This window comes from Leiobunum rupestre, chromosome 6, assembly GCF_980474605.1.
Source record: "Leiobunum rupestre chromosome 6, qqLeiRupe1.1.hap1, whole genome shotgun sequence".
NCBI lineage: Eukaryota > Metazoa > Arthropoda > Arachnida > Opiliones > Sclerosomatidae > Leiobunum > Leiobunum rupestre.
Genome location: NC_143389.1, coordinates 48553489 through 48571398, shown reverse-complemented (window position 1 = coordinate 48571398; position 17910 = coordinate 48553489). Strand labels below are relative to the sequence as shown.

The 17910-nt window shown below is 39.9% G+C and overlaps 1 protein-coding gene across 1 annotated transcript in view; it reads right to left on the bottom strand.

Moving 5' to 3' along the window:
• Positions 1-15097, bottom strand: part of iav (transient receptor potential cation channel subfamily V iav) — a 31191-nt gene extending 16094 nt beyond the window's left edge. Inside the window, exons 1-5 of the mRNA XM_090178508.1 lie at positions 15020-15097; positions 14451-14922; positions 7029-7284; positions 3923-4236; positions 3708-3851 (exon numbers count right to left, since the gene is read on the bottom strand). Of these exons, the coding sequence (XP_090034634.1) occupies positions 3708-3851; positions 3923-4236; positions 7029-7284; positions 14451-14753 (1017 nt within the window). The 5' untranslated portion in view covers positions 14754-14922; positions 15020-15097. The remainder of the gene's footprint in view (positions 1-3707; positions 3852-3922; positions 4237-7028; positions 7285-14450; positions 14923-15019) is intronic.
• Between the last annotated feature and the right edge of the window lie 2813 nt (positions 15098-17910).

Genomic DNA, 17910 nt, shown 5'->3' with positions numbered 1-17910 from the left:
GGCAAAATATACAACTACCAAGGACGATAATGTACTACTCAGTTCCGTTGCGAAACCAAATCAGAAACTCAGAGCCGGTCGAAAGTGTCAGTCTCGAGCAAAACGTTATTGTTATTTTGTTACGTATATCATAAGTAACATAATACCAATTACTATGGCGCTTCCAATTGATTAAATGCTAATTTCCTGACCGAATATTTTTTCGACACTGGCTTTCTTGCCAAGCTCCGACTTGAGATTTCACTAGAGCTGGGTAGCGTGTTATCGTCCTTGGTAAAAAGTAGCAAAAGTGACATAATTACCAAAAGTGTGTCAATCGAACTTTTTTTTAATGAATGTTACGAGCTAAGTAAAAAGGGGGAGTGAAGAAGGGAGGATATACATTGGGGAGGGAAAGAAATTTATAAGTAGAAATAATACCACCTGGTGAGGACTTTGAGAACTAAGGAAGCACGGGAGAAAGCTAAAAGACTTTTTGATTTTTAGCTACTCGACGGAAACGCTACCGCCATCTATTTACGTTTTAATACAAAACACGAAAGAACAAACCAGAAAAAAGGTGCATCGTCCATCCTAGACTAGCTCTCTATGTAGTCTATCTCTTAATAGTAAAAAAAAATTAGTTAGTCTATCTCGATAGCGGCATTCGGTAAATCTTTAATATTGGAAAGTATACGAACTTTCACACTTTTAGTAATTATGTCACTTTTGGTAGTAGTATATTTCGCTTTGGTAATATTTAGACACCAGGAGGCTCTGTACTGAGAACTAGACCTATATTGGGCAATAGCTCTGAAAATCAGTTCGGTGATAAATTTGCTAATTAACATACTTATTCTTATTATATTACTTATGGAAGTTTGTAATAAACTTCTGGTTATAAGTCGCACGGTGTACGTAGTCGTTCTCAAATTTAATTTACCTTACTAAATATTTAAGTAAGTTTCGGTAGCGCGCTGAGGAAATTATCTAAATTAGGGTCGGTTACGTTCTTTATCAACACGAAGGACAGGTTGGGTTGTTTTTATTGGATTTCGCGCGAGCGTGACCGCCCTGAATAAAGGCGACAGACGTTTTTCGAGTGGGCCGTTCTCCAACTCTTGATTAAAACGTGTTAAGAGCGCCAAATTAATCCTTGGACGGTGGATCGAGCTTGTTAACTCAACGTAATAATACTAAACTTGCCTACAAAATAAACACGATTCGTTTGTTCCGTACTAAAATAGGCCGAGCTTTCGTTATTATTCCTAATATCATAAGTAACATAATAACAATAAGTATGACGCTTCCTATTGCTTTAAAGCTAATTTTCTAACTAAACCTTTTTTCGGCACTGATACTCTCTTCAAGGTGTGACTTGGACTCTCGACTTACCGTTTTGGATGACTACGTTTTGATAAAAATTTAAGCCTAATATCGGAGAGCACGTTCTGGAGTCGTGAGGGGCTTTGGCTTTGTTTATAAGCCCGCGTGCGAATCACGCGTGATAAAAAAACATGAACTCGTGGCGCCGAGAAAAACTTTTTTAATTTTTATCATTTTAGCCTAATATTCCGCCTATCTATCGGAAACCAGATATTTCGCCTTAGCGGAAGTCTCGCGTATTTTAGACACTAGAGAGCTTTGTGCTGAGAAAACATCTTGATTACGCAATAGCTATGAAAATCAGTTTGGTTGTAAATCTCATTAATTGTCATACTTATTGTTATTATGTTACTTATGCTAATATGAACCGGATTGAGAGTTAGATTGAGATGGAACTTTGACATTTATCAAAGTGGTTTATTTAAATTGCTCTCGAGAGAAAATGAGCCGCTTTTGTTCGTACGTTATTTAAATATACATAAATATTGGAATATATTCCGACAATATGTACACGCAGATATTTATAATATAGGCTTTAAAAATGAAACATGTATAATCACAGGTTCGAAGCGGATCCTAATGGGCGTAACTTATTATTTTTACAAGCGATTTTTCTTCCGAAACATGCTTTTAAAAATAAATGAGGGCCTGCTCGGGTACATAAGTATATGTATTTGTACCCCGCTGCTCTGCCTTAAGCACTACAGCGGCCACCTAAAACAACCAGCCCCGGACAAAAGTGCGCTTTGCGAAACAACGTTCGGCCAGTGAGACAGCCATCTTGACTGCCTCACATACAGCAAACAAACGCCCTCATCATGGCCCAACAAAAGGCGACACCATGGGCTGCCCGAGACCCACCCTCGCACAGCTGAGGACTAGAGTGGCTTCCTCTTCCACTGCATACTACCCTCCTTAGTAGGTCACAGAATGACGAGTATGGAACACCCATGAGGTTCCAGTGACCCAGCGCCCCGATCACATGACCTTGAGAGCCGGGTATGGAGCCCCCCCCCCCGGCTCCAGTGACCCCATCACACCACTAGATAGGGACAGTGGGAAACTAGATAGGGACAGTGCTCGGGTACATGTTTCAAGCGAATAACATTAGCGCCAAAGGGAGATGAATACTCCTTTCTAAGAGATGTATTATATTCTTCTGGTACAAGCAGGGCCGGCCCTACCATAGGGCGAACGGAGCTCCAAGTCTCAGGGGGGCCTCAGTGGTAAAGAAAAATAAAGGAAAACATATTTTAATATTAGGGTCAAGCAAGGGGGGCGCCATAATTGGATCTCGCTCCATCTTAAAACTTGCCCCGGGCCGGCACTGGGTAAAAGGATCTTTCAAAAATTATGTTCCATACATTCCTAGCTTGCTCGTGGGTGTTGCTTGTGTTCGTTGCCGTGGTAACGCGTAAAGGTCAGCCATGATATTAAGACGTCCATGGAGGTCACGTGATTATTTCGCGGGATCGTGTGGCGTTTTGCCTCGTGATCTGTGACGTGAAATAAATGTCATGGCGGCCGTTTCAAGGCGGGGCTTAGTTAAGACGTATGCCTACGACGCTACGATCAAGCACCCAATAGGGCTAGGCGTTCGAATAAGAAATTTTCCGTTCATTTCTTTTATATCATAAGCTTATCACCTCTAAGTTTGAAACGCGCATAGCGCCCTTTGTACCACCACTGGACGGGCGAAAAAGAAGAAATCAGGCGATAGTATCGGCACCTGGTAGAGATAAATTGAAGCTTCTTCCTTCCCCCTTTCTCTCTCTACGCACCTCTCTCTTACCAAAACAGCTGGCATCATGCATTGCGGGACGCGTTACGTTTCTCTTTTCCGCCACCGAGTGGATTTAGCGCTGAAGTTTCGCCAGTCGTTTGCTTGAGCCAACACTGCCTTTCGATTCAAACTTAGGGTTGATAGGCTTATGTTTATATCCATATCCGACAATTATCCGAAAAAAAATTATTTGCTGTATATAAAATCGTATAGTAGTCGCGAATAATATCCATAAATAAACAGTTAATCGAATTTTTTATGATTAATTGAAATTTTGGCGTTTAATTTATCCGTTTCCCCGAGCTCTATCCATACACGCCAGTTAATCGAAAAAATTACTGACAGAGAAGTAAAAATGACGTCATAAATCACCTCTATGAAACAAAATACGCGACAAATTATTATACACCGAACGGTTCTCTGCACGCGCTCATTACGGAAACCAGGGAAGAAAAGCACGTATAGGCCTAATACCTTGGTTGGAAGTCCACCAAAAATGTGTGGTCGTTCTAAATATGGTTCTCAGTAAACATTGAACTAACGAAACGTGTCAACTTACCAACGCGCTAAGTTCCAACATTTCCCTGAAGATCTTATTTCTGCCCAGTTTGCAGGCCAATGTCAACGGGGTCAGTCCGAATCGATTGAGTATTCCGTCTCTGGCTGGGTTAGTGGGATGCCTCAACGCGTAGCCGTACATCGTCTGAAAAGACGGGGATAAGTCGCTGTTCGATACCATCCTAGTTTAAATCAAAGATCTAAAAAGAGTCTTACCAGTTTGTCCTGAATGACGACCATGTGCAGGATCATATTTCCGAAAGTGTCTTTCATGTTGGGATCGGCTCCTTTGCTCAGGAGCAAGTTGTAGGAGGTCTCATCTTCGCAGCAGGCCGCCCACGCCAGCGGGTACTCGCCCAAGTAACACAGACCTTCGAAGTCGGAGATCTTCTTGGGTATGGCTAATTGCTGGTCGAACGGAAGGAAGAATCGACCCTTGGCCCGTTGGGTCACGTTACAACCGCAGTCCACTAACTTGCTGACCAGGTCGCTGCTGTGATAGGCTATGGCCAAGTGAAGAGCGCTCGCGCCTACAGAGGAAACCTTGTTAGTATCAGCTGGTAATTATATACGTATGCTCTAGGCATCACCCAAGTCCGCTAGCGACATTTCATATAATTATTCTAGGTGGGTTAAAATGCGTAGGAGCGTGGTGGAAAGCCCTTTATTCCACGCGAGCCGATAGCTTCTTAAAAGCCCCATTTTCATGCTCGCTGGTAGCGGGTAAAAATCGACAAAATCCGCTTCCGCTACACACTTTTTCAGTTTCCGCGTGCGTCGATCTGTTTCAAACAGATATTTTAGCTTTATTTTCACGCTTGCGAGTGGCGGAAGCGAATTTTGACGATTTTTATCCGCTACCAGCGAGCATGAAAATGGGGCTTTTTTGAGAATGAAAATCTCAGCTCAAAACCTCGCGCATCATCGTCGCGCATCATCGTCGCGCATCATCGGGACCACCACAGTAGTCCTTAGACATTCCGAGTGCATAAGGGTATAATTTCCTGGTATACACCATATCATAAGTAACATAATAACAATAAGTATGACACTTCCTATTGCTTTAAGGGGGAAGAATACAGTAAAAGCCTCTTTTTCGTTCAAGCTGAACGTTTCTGTTTCAATAATTGCATAATTGAATTATATTTTTCTTATTAGGCTGAACCTGCCTCTAGTGCTTAAAATAATTTTGATAATTCTAATATTAAAAGTTAACGAGATATAAGGTCTCAACTAAAGGGTAGTTTGGGCGCTTGCCCAACTTGTTTAGTTCTGAGGGTCCGAATTAAAACGTAATAACTTAATTACTTTTAAATTTAAAATTGTCAAAATTATTTTAGTCACTAAACAAGAGGCTGTTCTACACTTAAATATTAATTTTATAAGTTAAAATAAAATATTAAAAGAGTTCAGCTTAAAATAGCGGAAAGTAGACAATGGCCAATGTAATCTACCCCCTTTACGCTAATTTTCTAACCGAACCTTTTTTAGGCACTGATACTCTCTTCATAGTACGGGTAAAAGAGGCCCAAAAAGAGCTCTCCAGCGGCAAAATTCGTCCCAACTTGCAATGTGGCCTAAAAATTCTATTTTGATGTCTACTTTGAGGATCCGATGAGTCCGCAGCGATGCGGGGTGGACAACACAGTTTTTGGGGGGGCAAGGGGGGCAGGAGGGGGAAGTTGCCGAGCCGTGTTAGGTGTTGTTCCCGATGGTACATTTGACCCTGAGTCGAATGCGACCAACCACATGCCCGTAAGATGAACCGTTTCCGAGTTATGGCCGAATTTGTACTGAATCGCGTGGTTTTTTCTCTAATATGAAAAAAAATCCCCAAATGTTAAATTTAGCAATCCGGTCAAGTTGGGTATCGTTTCTGTAGTAAGGTTTAACGTTGAGTCGAATGAGACATAACGTGGATCGCTGTGACTAATAGTTTCGGAGGTATGACCAAAAGTACACTAAGCAAAGGTTTTTTTTCGGAATTTCACTAAATGTTGAAAAGGTATATCAAACATTTGGCCAGGACCAACCATACTTTCGCATCGTACGTATTATTTTGTCCCGAATCGAATGAGACCAACTGCAATTCCGTAGGATGAATAGTTACCGAGCTATAACGAAATAAGTGCGAACGATAAATGGTGTTATTTTAAAAAAGTTCGAAAATATTCATTTAAACCACCACCCGTGTCTACAAATTTCTCTCCGGACGACCACAATGTATTCATCTTACATACTACTAAGTGCTGAATCGAATGAGACCAACCGCAGCGCCGTGGAATGAATAGATAACGAGTGATGACGGAATTTACATTAGATAATTGACATTTAATCCTCAAACAGGTTCTGAAAATAATACGTACGATCTGAAAGTATGGTTGTTCCTGGCCAAATGGTTGATATACCTTTTCAACATTTAGTGAAATTCCGAAAAAAAAACCTTTGTTTAGTGTACCTTTGGTCATACCTCCGAAACTATTAGTCCCAGCGATCCGTGGCGTGTCTCATTCGACTCAACGTTAAAACTTACTACAGAAACGATACCCAACTTGACCGGATTGCTAAATTTAACATTTGGGGATTTTTTTTTCATATTAGAGAAGAACCCACGTGATTCAGTACAAATTCGGCCATAACTCGGAAACGGTTCATCTTACGGGCATGTGGTTGGTCGCATTCGACTCAGGGTGAAATGTTCCATCGGGAACAACACCAAACACGGCTCAATTCGGTGAAAGTAAATTTAGGGGGCAACTTCCCCACCTGCCCCCCTTGCCCCCCCCAAAACTGTGTTGTCCACCCCGCATCGCTGCGGACTCATTGGATCCTCAAAGTAGACATCAAAATAGAATTTTTATGCCACATTGCAAGTTGGGACGAATTTTGCCGCTGGAGAGCTCTTTTTGGGCCTCTTTTACCCGTACTATCAAGCTGTGACTTGGACTCGCGACTTACCATTTTGGATGACTACTTTTTGACAAACATTTAAGCCTAATATCGGAGAGCACGTTCTGGAGTCGCGAGGGGCTTTGGCTTTGTTTCGAAGCCCGCGCGCGAATCACGCGTGATAAAAAACATGAACTCGTGGCGCCGAGATAAACTTTTTAATTTTTATCATTTTAGCCTAATATTCCGCCTATCTATCGGAAACCAGATATTTCGGCTTAGCGGAAGTCTCGCAAATTATAGACGCAAGAGAGCTCTGGGTTGAGAAAACCTCTTGATTACGCAAAAACTATGAAAATCAGTTTGGTTGTAAATAACGTTAATTGTCATACTTATCGTTAGTATGTTACTTATGAGCAGATCGAATTCTTACCGAAGTATTCGTCTCCTTCGATGATATCGCAGGCTAAGTTAGGATAGACTTTCAGCAAGGTCCTGGCTATCCTGGTATGGACTGGAGTGTTGCACAGGATCAGTACGTGGAGGACCGTTTCGCCCAACAGGCCTCGGTACTCCAGCTTCCAGCATATCTTCCGCTCCTTCTCCTCCGCCGATTTATTGTTGATGCCAAATTGCTCGATTTTAGACGTCTCTTTTTTCGTGTGGCTATTTTCAATTTCAATGTAAACCTGGACACGCGAGAAATCGGAATATATCCGTTATTGTTTGAAAATAATGTCAATCGAATATACACTATAGCATAAGTTAATGATACCTCTAAGTAGACAAATAAGCCCTTTCAAGGTGGAATCTTTGTCCAGAAAATGTGATGTCAAATCTTGTCTCTCCGATTCCCGCGAAAATGAAAGATTTGAAAAATATCTCGGACCCAGCGCCGCTGTGCGGTCGAGAATGAAACTATATTGGGCTGAGAGAAATAAACCAATAGCAAAAAAACGTTCTTTTGCCTCTGGGGGGGGGGGGGACGAATTTTCTAAGGGAATACCGAAATTTATCTCTTTTGGGGAAGTTCAAGCTAGCCTTGCACCAAACGGGATTAAAGAAACGTCAGCTTCGGCAGTTCCAAGTGTATGTTAAGGCTACTTTTATACGCAGTACGGAGAGACATAGGTCAATTTGGACAAGCATATCCGCCATAGGCAGCATAGCCATTTGTCTACTTAGAGGTATCATTAACTTATGACTATAGCTTAGTGCTTACGCTTAAAAATCCGCGTTAATGACGTGGGAATGGCTTTATAGAGAAACTATTAGTATTCATAGGCCCAACCCTTTTCTCTCAATATTCGAGGGGCTGCGATCACTATCCGTAATCGAAGTACAAGCTCGTAGCTTTGACTGTACTAAAGTGATTACGTAATCGATTACAGATTTAGCACTACCAAAGGCTGTATACGCTGTAGTCGATGTACAGAATTAAAAGAAGTGGTTAGCCCCTCGTCAATATTACGTTTTTTCCCCATCAGGGTGTGATTAGAATAAGATTAAAATAGTTTACAAAATCAATTGTTCAAGGATACAATACCCCGCAGACGGCCTATAAATAAGCTCAAACTATTTGAACTTATAACGTAGGACCGGAGAGTATCGATTAAACAAACAAGTCGAGGTATCAGGGAAAATGCCCAATCGAGGGGTCGGTCATTTGGCCAAATCCCGTACAAAATTTTGAAAAAATCCACAAATCCAAAATCCAAGAATTTTGCTCCCATAGACTTTGTATGACAAATCCACAATAAAAAATCCTGGATTTTTAAAAAATCCAAAATCCCGTACACAAAACAGGCAAATGTCCGACCCCTCGTGCACAATTTTCTGGGCCCCCTAGATACCCAATTATGTCGGCCCTTAGCGCGAAAACATATTTCAAACGTGGTACAATATTTCCAATTGATTGATGTAGCGTAATCATTTGTTTCCGTAGCGGTTAGTGCCCAAATATATATATCGAGAACACAATAATTCCAAATTGATATATTATAATAATTTGGAGCTTTTTTTAAACGGGTCGGGTCGGGATTTTTACATAAGGCTGACCAGGTCGGGTAGGGCTTTTTATATATTAGTGATCGGGCCTTCAAGTTACTATTTTATTCGCAACAGCAAGTCTCTAACCACAGAAAGCGAATCATTATCACGTGGTAATCAACTCCGAGCACGTTCACTAATTTTTTACCATTTCTCAAAGAGCTCCAAGCGCCATCTACTGACAAAAGTTTAATTTGGGAGGCCACTCTATCATTTGGTACAGGCGTATACTATAAACATAACAAGTGCAAGTGTTTCTTTAGCGGGCCGGGTCGGGTCAGGTCGGGTTTCAATTTTGTATTTTTTAATCAGGTATCATAATCGTTTGTGGATAATTTCCATTTGGGACTGCACTGACATTATAAATCAAACCACGCTGTATTTAAATTTCCCCATCACCGTCGAAACCCTTTCACAGTAACTAGACAATACCTGTAAAATGCGAATCAGAAAAGATCCAATCAATTGGGCAACGCTACTGTTTTGAGCTAGATAACCTGTAGTGGACCCACTTGAACCCGAAACCTTGTTTAAAAAATAATTAAATCAAATTAACTGTTATTGAGGCCAATTTCGCGGAGTCACTTTCGCACGCTGCGTATAACGTACGAAAACTGCGTCAAAATTTCGGATGGAGGTCCAATTAAAATCGCGCTAAATCGCAGCAAATTAGTTTTAACTAATCGAAATTGATTTTGCAGGTAGAGGGAAGTAATTTAGAACAAGTTGGCAAGCCAAAATGTATTCGTGGTTCTGTGGTAGAACGCTCACCTGTCCTGCAGGAGGGCTCGGGTTCGATTCCGCCCGATACTAACGCAAATTGAAAAATATTTATACTACACCCAATGACAAAAAGAGGGCTTTTTTGGAAAAAGCTTTTCCCTAATTCCAAGAAACTGCGAATGCAGTGATTACACTTTGCTCCGAAAATGCGTACGCGTTCGCGTTCGCAGCCCAGACAGACAGACCCACAGACAGACAGACACGGTGATTGTAAAACGATGTCGATGGACGGTAATGGATAAAATATTATCGCAGGTGTTGCAAATGATGACGACGACAGCAACAACAAAGAAAGCCCCTCGATGTGGAACTAAAAGTTGACCATTTTCCCAATAGTATCACGTCATACATATATAGTATGGGTCAATAGTCTAATACTTAGTTAAGAAAACTCCTCGGGTGTCCTATCTGTCATTACTGATGTTTTGTACTTTATTATGGGCTGTTAATATTAGATTCCAGTATGCTTCATTCGATTTGGGGTTTCATTGACATTATTGTTCCGCGTTGTATTATAATAATAATCAGCTAGGTGAATACCAGGGAGTACTAATACCCAAGGCACCACCCTAAGCCCAAGTTATCTAGCGACTTTTATTGCCTTTTTATTTAATTCGGGTGACCGGGTTACAATGTGAGGGTGTTGCAACATGGACTAATTAACGCAGGGACACCCCGTTCCCGAATATTTGCTTCGGGTGATTGTTAAATGTGAGCTCTGGCAGTATTGTTAAGAACTAACGGAAAACTAGGGTCAAACGGGGATGAGAAAAGTGGGGAATTAACATAAAGCTAGTCCATGTGGTTAACATGTTGTGGCGCGTAAAGTTTTGTTTTTCGGATTTAAATTAGCAAGAATTGTCCTTCTTAATTTGATGTAAATAGAAAATTAATTTTTCTTCATTAACTTATGAAACGATATTCATTTCTCAACTTAAAAAAAGGGATAAAAAGAATTGGATGTCGATTTTGTTTCTGGTAAGTATTTACCAAGGCTATCAATTTCAGAATTTTGGTTAAAGGAATGGTATAAAAAAAGTCCACTTATATGCTGTTTACTGCTGTATCTTTAATAACTTTTACACGATTTACTTAAACAGAGTTTTTAAATTTTTTCCAATAAAAATATAATCTAATGCTAAAAACTATCATAAAACGTTGTAAAAACTGAGATAGAACCGTCTGCCATATTTTTCAAAATTCAGAAGTGATATTGAAATCTACTAGATGGCGTACAAGGTTCTTTCGGAGCTCCCCATGGGTATAACATGAAAACGGAGTGTCCCTGTGTTAATTAGTCCATGCTCGTACATTCTCGGTAACCTAAATAAGATCATGGTAGAACTGTGAAAATATGCTCTTCTTGTTATATTAAAGCGCGTGTGTCCACTATGATTTGATTTGATAATTTTAGTTTTTAGGCCAAAAGTTCATCTATGAACTTTTGCATAAGCCATTTTCTGTTACTCCGGCTCGATCAATCGTGAATGTAGGTCTTTGCAAGTATACAGCGACTGTGTGTTTGTGTGTGGTCCTTATTCTATACGTAACAAACCTCGTCACATTACAATCAACATAATTGTAGCTACTGTTGATATGACTCCCTCATTAGCATGCGAGTCAGCTCTCCAACAATGACGCGCGTCGCGAGCTAGTTAAGATCTCTCGGTCTCTGTTTCCCTTTTAAAGGTACTATTACATTTTTAACAACTTCGATTTGAAAACATCGCCGGGTCTAGCTGACGCGGAATATCGAGTCATGATATGAGAAGGTCAGAATTTCAGAAAGCTAAAATTTGTTACTTTTTTGTTTTGACGTCGGGGCATTAAAGATAGACTGTGTACCGATCAAAGGTAAAACCCTTGGGGTACTCGGGCTTCACGGCGTTACCACCTCCATTAGAAGAACTAATCGAGACAAAAGGTGTACACCGGAAGTGACCTTGGGTTTAACTTCCTTCGCGTCCACCGGATCTCTTTAAATATTAGCCCCGGTCCATTTTTTGGGGGATAAACGGTTAATGGTAACAAACGATCTTGACCCGAAGTTTCCTTTAAAAGTTAGGACGGCCATTTTTTTTGGTAGTTGGTAAAAGCGAGCTCACGCGTAGTTGCATATGTAGGGGTGTCGCGACGAAGGGGCTTGTATGTAGGGCGTGTTAGTTAATTATTTACTAGTCTTTTATTTCTGATTAAATTTTGCATTTAGATTTCCCTTCACGAATGTGAGACGCCGTTTGGGGGGAGGGGGGGGGCTGGCAGAAGTGGTATGCTAATCAACAGTGTACTGACTAATCGATAAGACGTCGTTCCTAAGAATGAGAAACTTTTTAATAAGGCACGGTACCACGAATGGACGCTTTAATTTATAATCACGCGACCCAAGGCTACATAGCGTGAATTGGTCGACTTATTAGTACGGTCACTTCGATAAAAGAAAACCGGCCCTAGTTATAATCCAGAGATAAGTATTCGATATAGTTATTTTGGCCCCTGAATCTCTAGTTTATTTTTATTATTATGAAGATTATGTTTTCCCCTAAAATAGAGCGTTTGCGTTTCATGTTATTATGCGTTATACCATAAGTAACAGTTCATATGTTACTTATGGTCATACCTATTTGCAGGTTTGAAAGGCCAATCGCGCTTTTACTTTTATTTGATTTAGGGGAATTAAATCTTCTAATTTGATCTCGTCAATTTCAGGATGAGTTTTGACAGTAACGAGTATTTTAAAGGCCGACTACGTAAATCTTCGGTTTACTCTGTCTTTCACTGGAAGTAGACTTACTGCAATACACGTGTGCCATGCAGTCAGCCTACTTCCAGTGAAAGACAGAGTAAACCGAAGATTTATGTAGTCGGCCTTTAAGGGGGAAGAATACAGTAAAAGCCTCTTTTTCGTTCAAGCTAAACGTTTCTGTTTTAACAATTACATAATTGAATTATATTTTTCTTATTAGGCTGAACCTTCCTCTAGTGCTTAAAATAATTTTGATAATTCTAATATTAATAGTTAACGAGATATAAGGTCCTAACTAAAGGGTAGTTTGGGCGCTTGTCCCACTTGTTTAGCTCCGGGGTCCGAATTAAAACGTAATAACTTAATTACTTTTGAATTTAAAATTGTCAAAATTATTTTAGGCACTAAACAAGAGGCTGTTCTACACTTAAATATTAATTTTATAAGCTAAAATACAAAAATTAAAGAGTTCAGCTTGAAATAGCGCGAAAGTAGACAATGGCCACAGTAGTCTTCCCCCTTAAGCTGGACACGTGTCATAAGCAAATATTATATAAATTTGGTCTAACCGTATAAATTGAGCGGTAGAACCCGTTTTGGAGTTCGTAGACAAATTCAGGCTTATCAAACGATCAGTTTTTTAATCCGAAACCTTCCCACGGATATGGAAATTTTCAATTTATTCTTTTCGGTTCCAAGGAAAGAATTATCAATTCCGTAGACGCGTAGCGAACAATCCCTTCCACCTTTATATATTAATCTTTGAAGGCGAAGGTTTTTTTTTGGAGAATTTAATAATAGAATCAAGATCAATTCCGTTCCTAATTTCTTTCACTAGAACGGAGGAATAAATTGAATCGAGGCGCCTTTGGTTCGATTTCGAAGAAAACGTCTACGTTGTCGCCACCCTCGCGCGTTTCCCTCGTTGTCCACCTCTACCCATCCGGATCGCCAAAATGACCAAATGACCTCGGCTACCGAGAAACCGGATGCTAACCACACCCAAATACGAGGGTGCTAAAAAGAATTCGGGACGAATGCCTAAATACTTTTCATCCGAGGTCACTCAAATGGCTTTCTTGGAAACGCTGGGGAGTTTGTTTCGTACCATTCACTGACCTCATCCGAGCGGAAGTACCCCTACTGAGTGGACTCGCTTGGTTACGTTAAAAGTCGTCAATTAAAAAACTAATGGGGGCCTAGTTTCGAAGAAAATTTACGTAAAAAAATAATGGCGGATGAGCCTAATAAAAAGATCATTTCACAGGGGTAACGCCATCGGAAGTCGATTTTTAAATAACGGAAGTCATACTAGATGGCGCCAACAGTCTGAAACACAATAATTGGAAATTATTTAAAAACTGCGAAAAATATTAATTTACTTTTTATGGCAAATTGTTTCCGAGTTGAACTGTTATTTTACATAAACAATGGCTTAAATTAGATTTTTCAGTTGTTTTTGGTAGTAAATTAGTAAATATTTATTATATTTCCGTCAAAAAGTTTAAACTGGCGCCATCTAGTAAAACAAAAGCATTAGATTCGAACATCTAAGGTCTTCCTTGTAAATATTGGTCGGTTTATTCTCCTCCAAGGTTTATTCCCATCGTGATCAGCTTATAAAACTTATAAAACCTAGTAAGAATTCCCTTTCTTTTGAATTATCCCCTAACACGTCTTTTGCAACTTTGTTTAGGAACACAATTGACACAATAATAATCAGCTAAGGAATACCCAAGGCACAACCCTAGGCCCAAGTCATCTAGCGACTTTTATGGCATTCAGGTGGCCAGGTTAGATTGCGTAGGGGGATGGTGGAAAGCCCTGTCTTTAACTCGTTATCCCGGGACAGGGCCGCCTTTTGCGATTAGACTTCGACACCGTATCTCACGTACAGACCATTGAGTTGGGAATATTAATCTAGAGATCCAATCAAATCTGCTCCCCGCGAAACAAGTTTTTGAAAAATACGAATGTGCCGTCTGCTCTAAAATGACGAGCAAACGTTATCATATGACCCGTGGCGCCATCCATTATTTTGAAGAAAAAAATCTTTTTGCTTGAAAACGCGTCTTATTTGAACGAACCATTGAGAGATAGACGGCGCCACGGGTAGAATGATAACGTTTTCTCGTCATTTGGGACGCCGATGGGAGCAGACGACAGTATTCTTATTTTTAAAAACCTGTTTCGCGAAATACTGAAATCCGACGTTTTGATTGGACCTCTAGATTAATATTCCCAACTCAATGGTACAGACGGTGTTTTAAAGTACCGTACCTCGTGATTGTTGTTGTTTCTCTTTTTCCATTGGGCGTAGGCGTCGTTGGACATGACTTTTCCAAGTCCGTCGTGGTAGAGGAAGGGTTTGAGTTCTTCGAGAGCCACCCTCTCGACCTCCTTGCTTCCGCCGCGCCGATACGCTTCCACCAAAGAGCCGCCTTTCCGGTAATCAGCCAAGGCGTAGAGCGGGACTTCTCGGTCGGTCTTCTCCGACTGGCTGACGATCCGATCCAAGAGCGCTCCCGCCGCGGGAGGCGAGCTGAAGTTTCGGCACAAAGAAAAGATTGGGCAATTGCCCATAGCTCAAGGCCCCATGGCCAGGCCCCTATAGCGGGGGCCTGGCTCTCGGCGTAGGCCCCCTCGCTCCTCTCGCTTCTCCGAAAATGGCCACGGTACGTCTTCTCCGCGCTCGATGAAACGCTATGTTTGGACGCGAAACGTTTATTCCGGTTCAACAACTATTTCAATCCTGCAATGAGAAAAATGCGAAAAAAAGGTTGCTTAAACGAATGCTCATCAATGTTTCAAAGAGCGCGCTTTCTCCGCCCACCTGTCGTTAGTCACACCTTTACTTTAATGGACTTGGCCTACTCAAGAAGAAACGCCTACTTTTGTTTGTCGGTCCATTTCAGTCTTTACGAAAGGGGTTTACGTTGATGACCAAAGCAATCATTTTTTAAACCACTCCATATGTTAAGAGTCGCGCATTGCTAGTTTAGTCCCAAATTTATGTGCCAACTAGTGAAATTTCATCTTAGATAATGGAATTATTTGTAGTAGCTACTGACCAAATTGTCGGTTTCAGAAATCACGTAGAGCCGGCTACAAACCGCGAAGTTTCCAAACAAACGTGATCACGCCGCGACACGCCACGTAATTTAATTGGAATAGAATCACTATCGGAATGACAACTTATCAGTGGGTTGTTTCCGTCGTCAACTGGTCAGCGAGCGCAACTGCTCCCTAAGCTTTCAAGATAAGGTGACTGCTCCCGAAAAATTACGAGTCCGGAGAGCTTTCTTCCAATTGGGTAGCCGCTCTATTATATTTGCCTCATAAATATTTACGAGTCTTCGACCGATATTTGGCTCCTAGCTACGAGCCCCCGATGTCCCGTTCGCGCTCGAATGCACTTCCAGCCTCGCTACGAGATTAAATCCAGGCTGTGAGTTAACGCGGTAAACTTAGCGGCTCGAACTCGCCTCGGGTTTTTATGACTGACCGTATCTAGGCTAATATCAAGCCTGTTGATTTAGAAGCGGGCCTTATTTCACTGTTCGGAAATAAGGTTTTTGTCACCCTTTTACTGTTGAAGAAGTGCAACTGTTATTATATTATTCTTAATACACTTCCAGTTTTTAGGATTAAAACTTAATTTAAACGTTGATAATGAAAATTACTAATACACTTTTCAGTTTGGGCTCATAACACCTGTTTTAGAGTTTAGATCGTTATTTAAACGTTGATAATAAATATATATAATACACTTTTCAGACGAGGCTTATAGCACTTTGTTTATATCGCTATTTAAAACTTGATAATAAAAATGACTAATACACGTTTCAGACGAGGCTTAAAACACCTGTTTTAGAGTTTAGATCGCTATTTAAAACTTTATAATGAAAATGACTAATACACTTTTCAGACGAGGCTTATAACACCTGTTTTAGAGTTTAGATCGCTATTTCAACGTTGATATTGAAAATGACTAATACACTTTTCAGACGAGGCTTATAACACCTGTTTTAGAGTTTAAATCGCTATTTCAACGTTGATATTGAAAATGACTAATACACTTTTCAGACGAGGCTTATAACACCTGTTTTAGAGTTTAGATCGCTATTTCAACGTTGATATTGAAAATGACTAATACACTTTTCAGACGAGGCTTATAACACCTGTTTTAGAGTTTAGATCGCTATTTCAACGTTGATATTGAAAATGACTAATACACTTTTCAGACGAGGCTTATAACACCTGTTTTAGAGTTTAGATCGCTATTTCAACGTTGATATTGAAAATGACTAATACACTTTTCAGACGAGGCTTATAACACCTGTTTTAGAGTTTAAATCGCTATTTCAACGTTGATATTGAAAATGACTAATACACTTTTCAGACGAGGCTTATAACACCTGTTTTAGAGTTTAGATCGCTATTTCAACGTTGATATTGAAAATGACTAATACACTTTTCAGACGAGGCTTATAACACCTGTTTTAGAGTTTAGATCGCTATTTCAACGTTGATATTGAAAATGACTAATACACTTTTCAGACCAGGCTTATAACACCTGTTTTAGAGTTTAGATCGCTATTTCAACGTTGATATTGAAAATGACTAATACACTTTTCAGACGAGGCTTATAACACCTGTTTTAGAGTTTAGATCGCTATTTCAACGTTGATATTGAAAATGACTAATACACTTTTCAGACGAGGCTTATAACACCTGTTTTAGAGTTTAAATCGCTATTTCAACGTTGATATTGAAAATGACTAATACACTTTTCAGACGAGGCTTATAACACCTGTTTTAGAGTTTAGATCGCTATTTCAACGTTGATATTGAAAATGACTAATACACTTTTCAGACGAGGCTTATAACACCTGTTTTAGAGTTTAGATCGCTATTTCAACGTTGATATTGAAAATGACTAATACACTTTTCAGACGAGGCTTATAACACCTGTTTTAGAGTTTAGATCGCTATTTCAACGTTGATATTGAAAATGACTAATACACTTTTCAGACGAGGCTTATAACACCTGTTTTAGAGTTTAAATCGCTATTTCAACGTTGATATTGAAAATGACTAATACACTTTTCAGACGAGGCTTATAACACCTGTTTTAGAGTTTAGATCGCTATTTCAACGTTGATATTGAAAATGACTAATACACTTTTCAGACGAGGCTTATAACACCTGTTTTAGAGTTTAGATCGCTATTTCAACGTTGATATTGAAAATGACTAATACACTTTTCAGACGAGGCTTATAACACCTGTTTTAGAGTTTAGATCGCTATTTCAACGTTGATATTGAAAATGACTAATACACTTTTCAGACGAGGCTTATAACACCTGTTTTAGAGTTTAGATCGCTATTTCAACGTTGATATTGAAAATGACTAATACACTTTTCAGACGAGGCTTATAACACCTGTTTTAGAGTTTAAATCGCTATTTCAACGTTGATATTGAAAATGACTAATACACTTTTCAGACGAGGCTTATAACACCTGTTTTAGAGTTTAAATCGCTATTTCAACGTTGATATTGAAAATGACTAATACACTTTTCAGACGAGGCTTATAACACCTGTTTTAGAGTTTAGATCGCTATTTCAACGTTGATATTGAAAATGACTAATACACTTTTCAGACGAGGCTTATAACACCTGTTTTAGAGTTTAGATCGCTATTTCAACGTTGATATTGAAAATGACTAATACACTT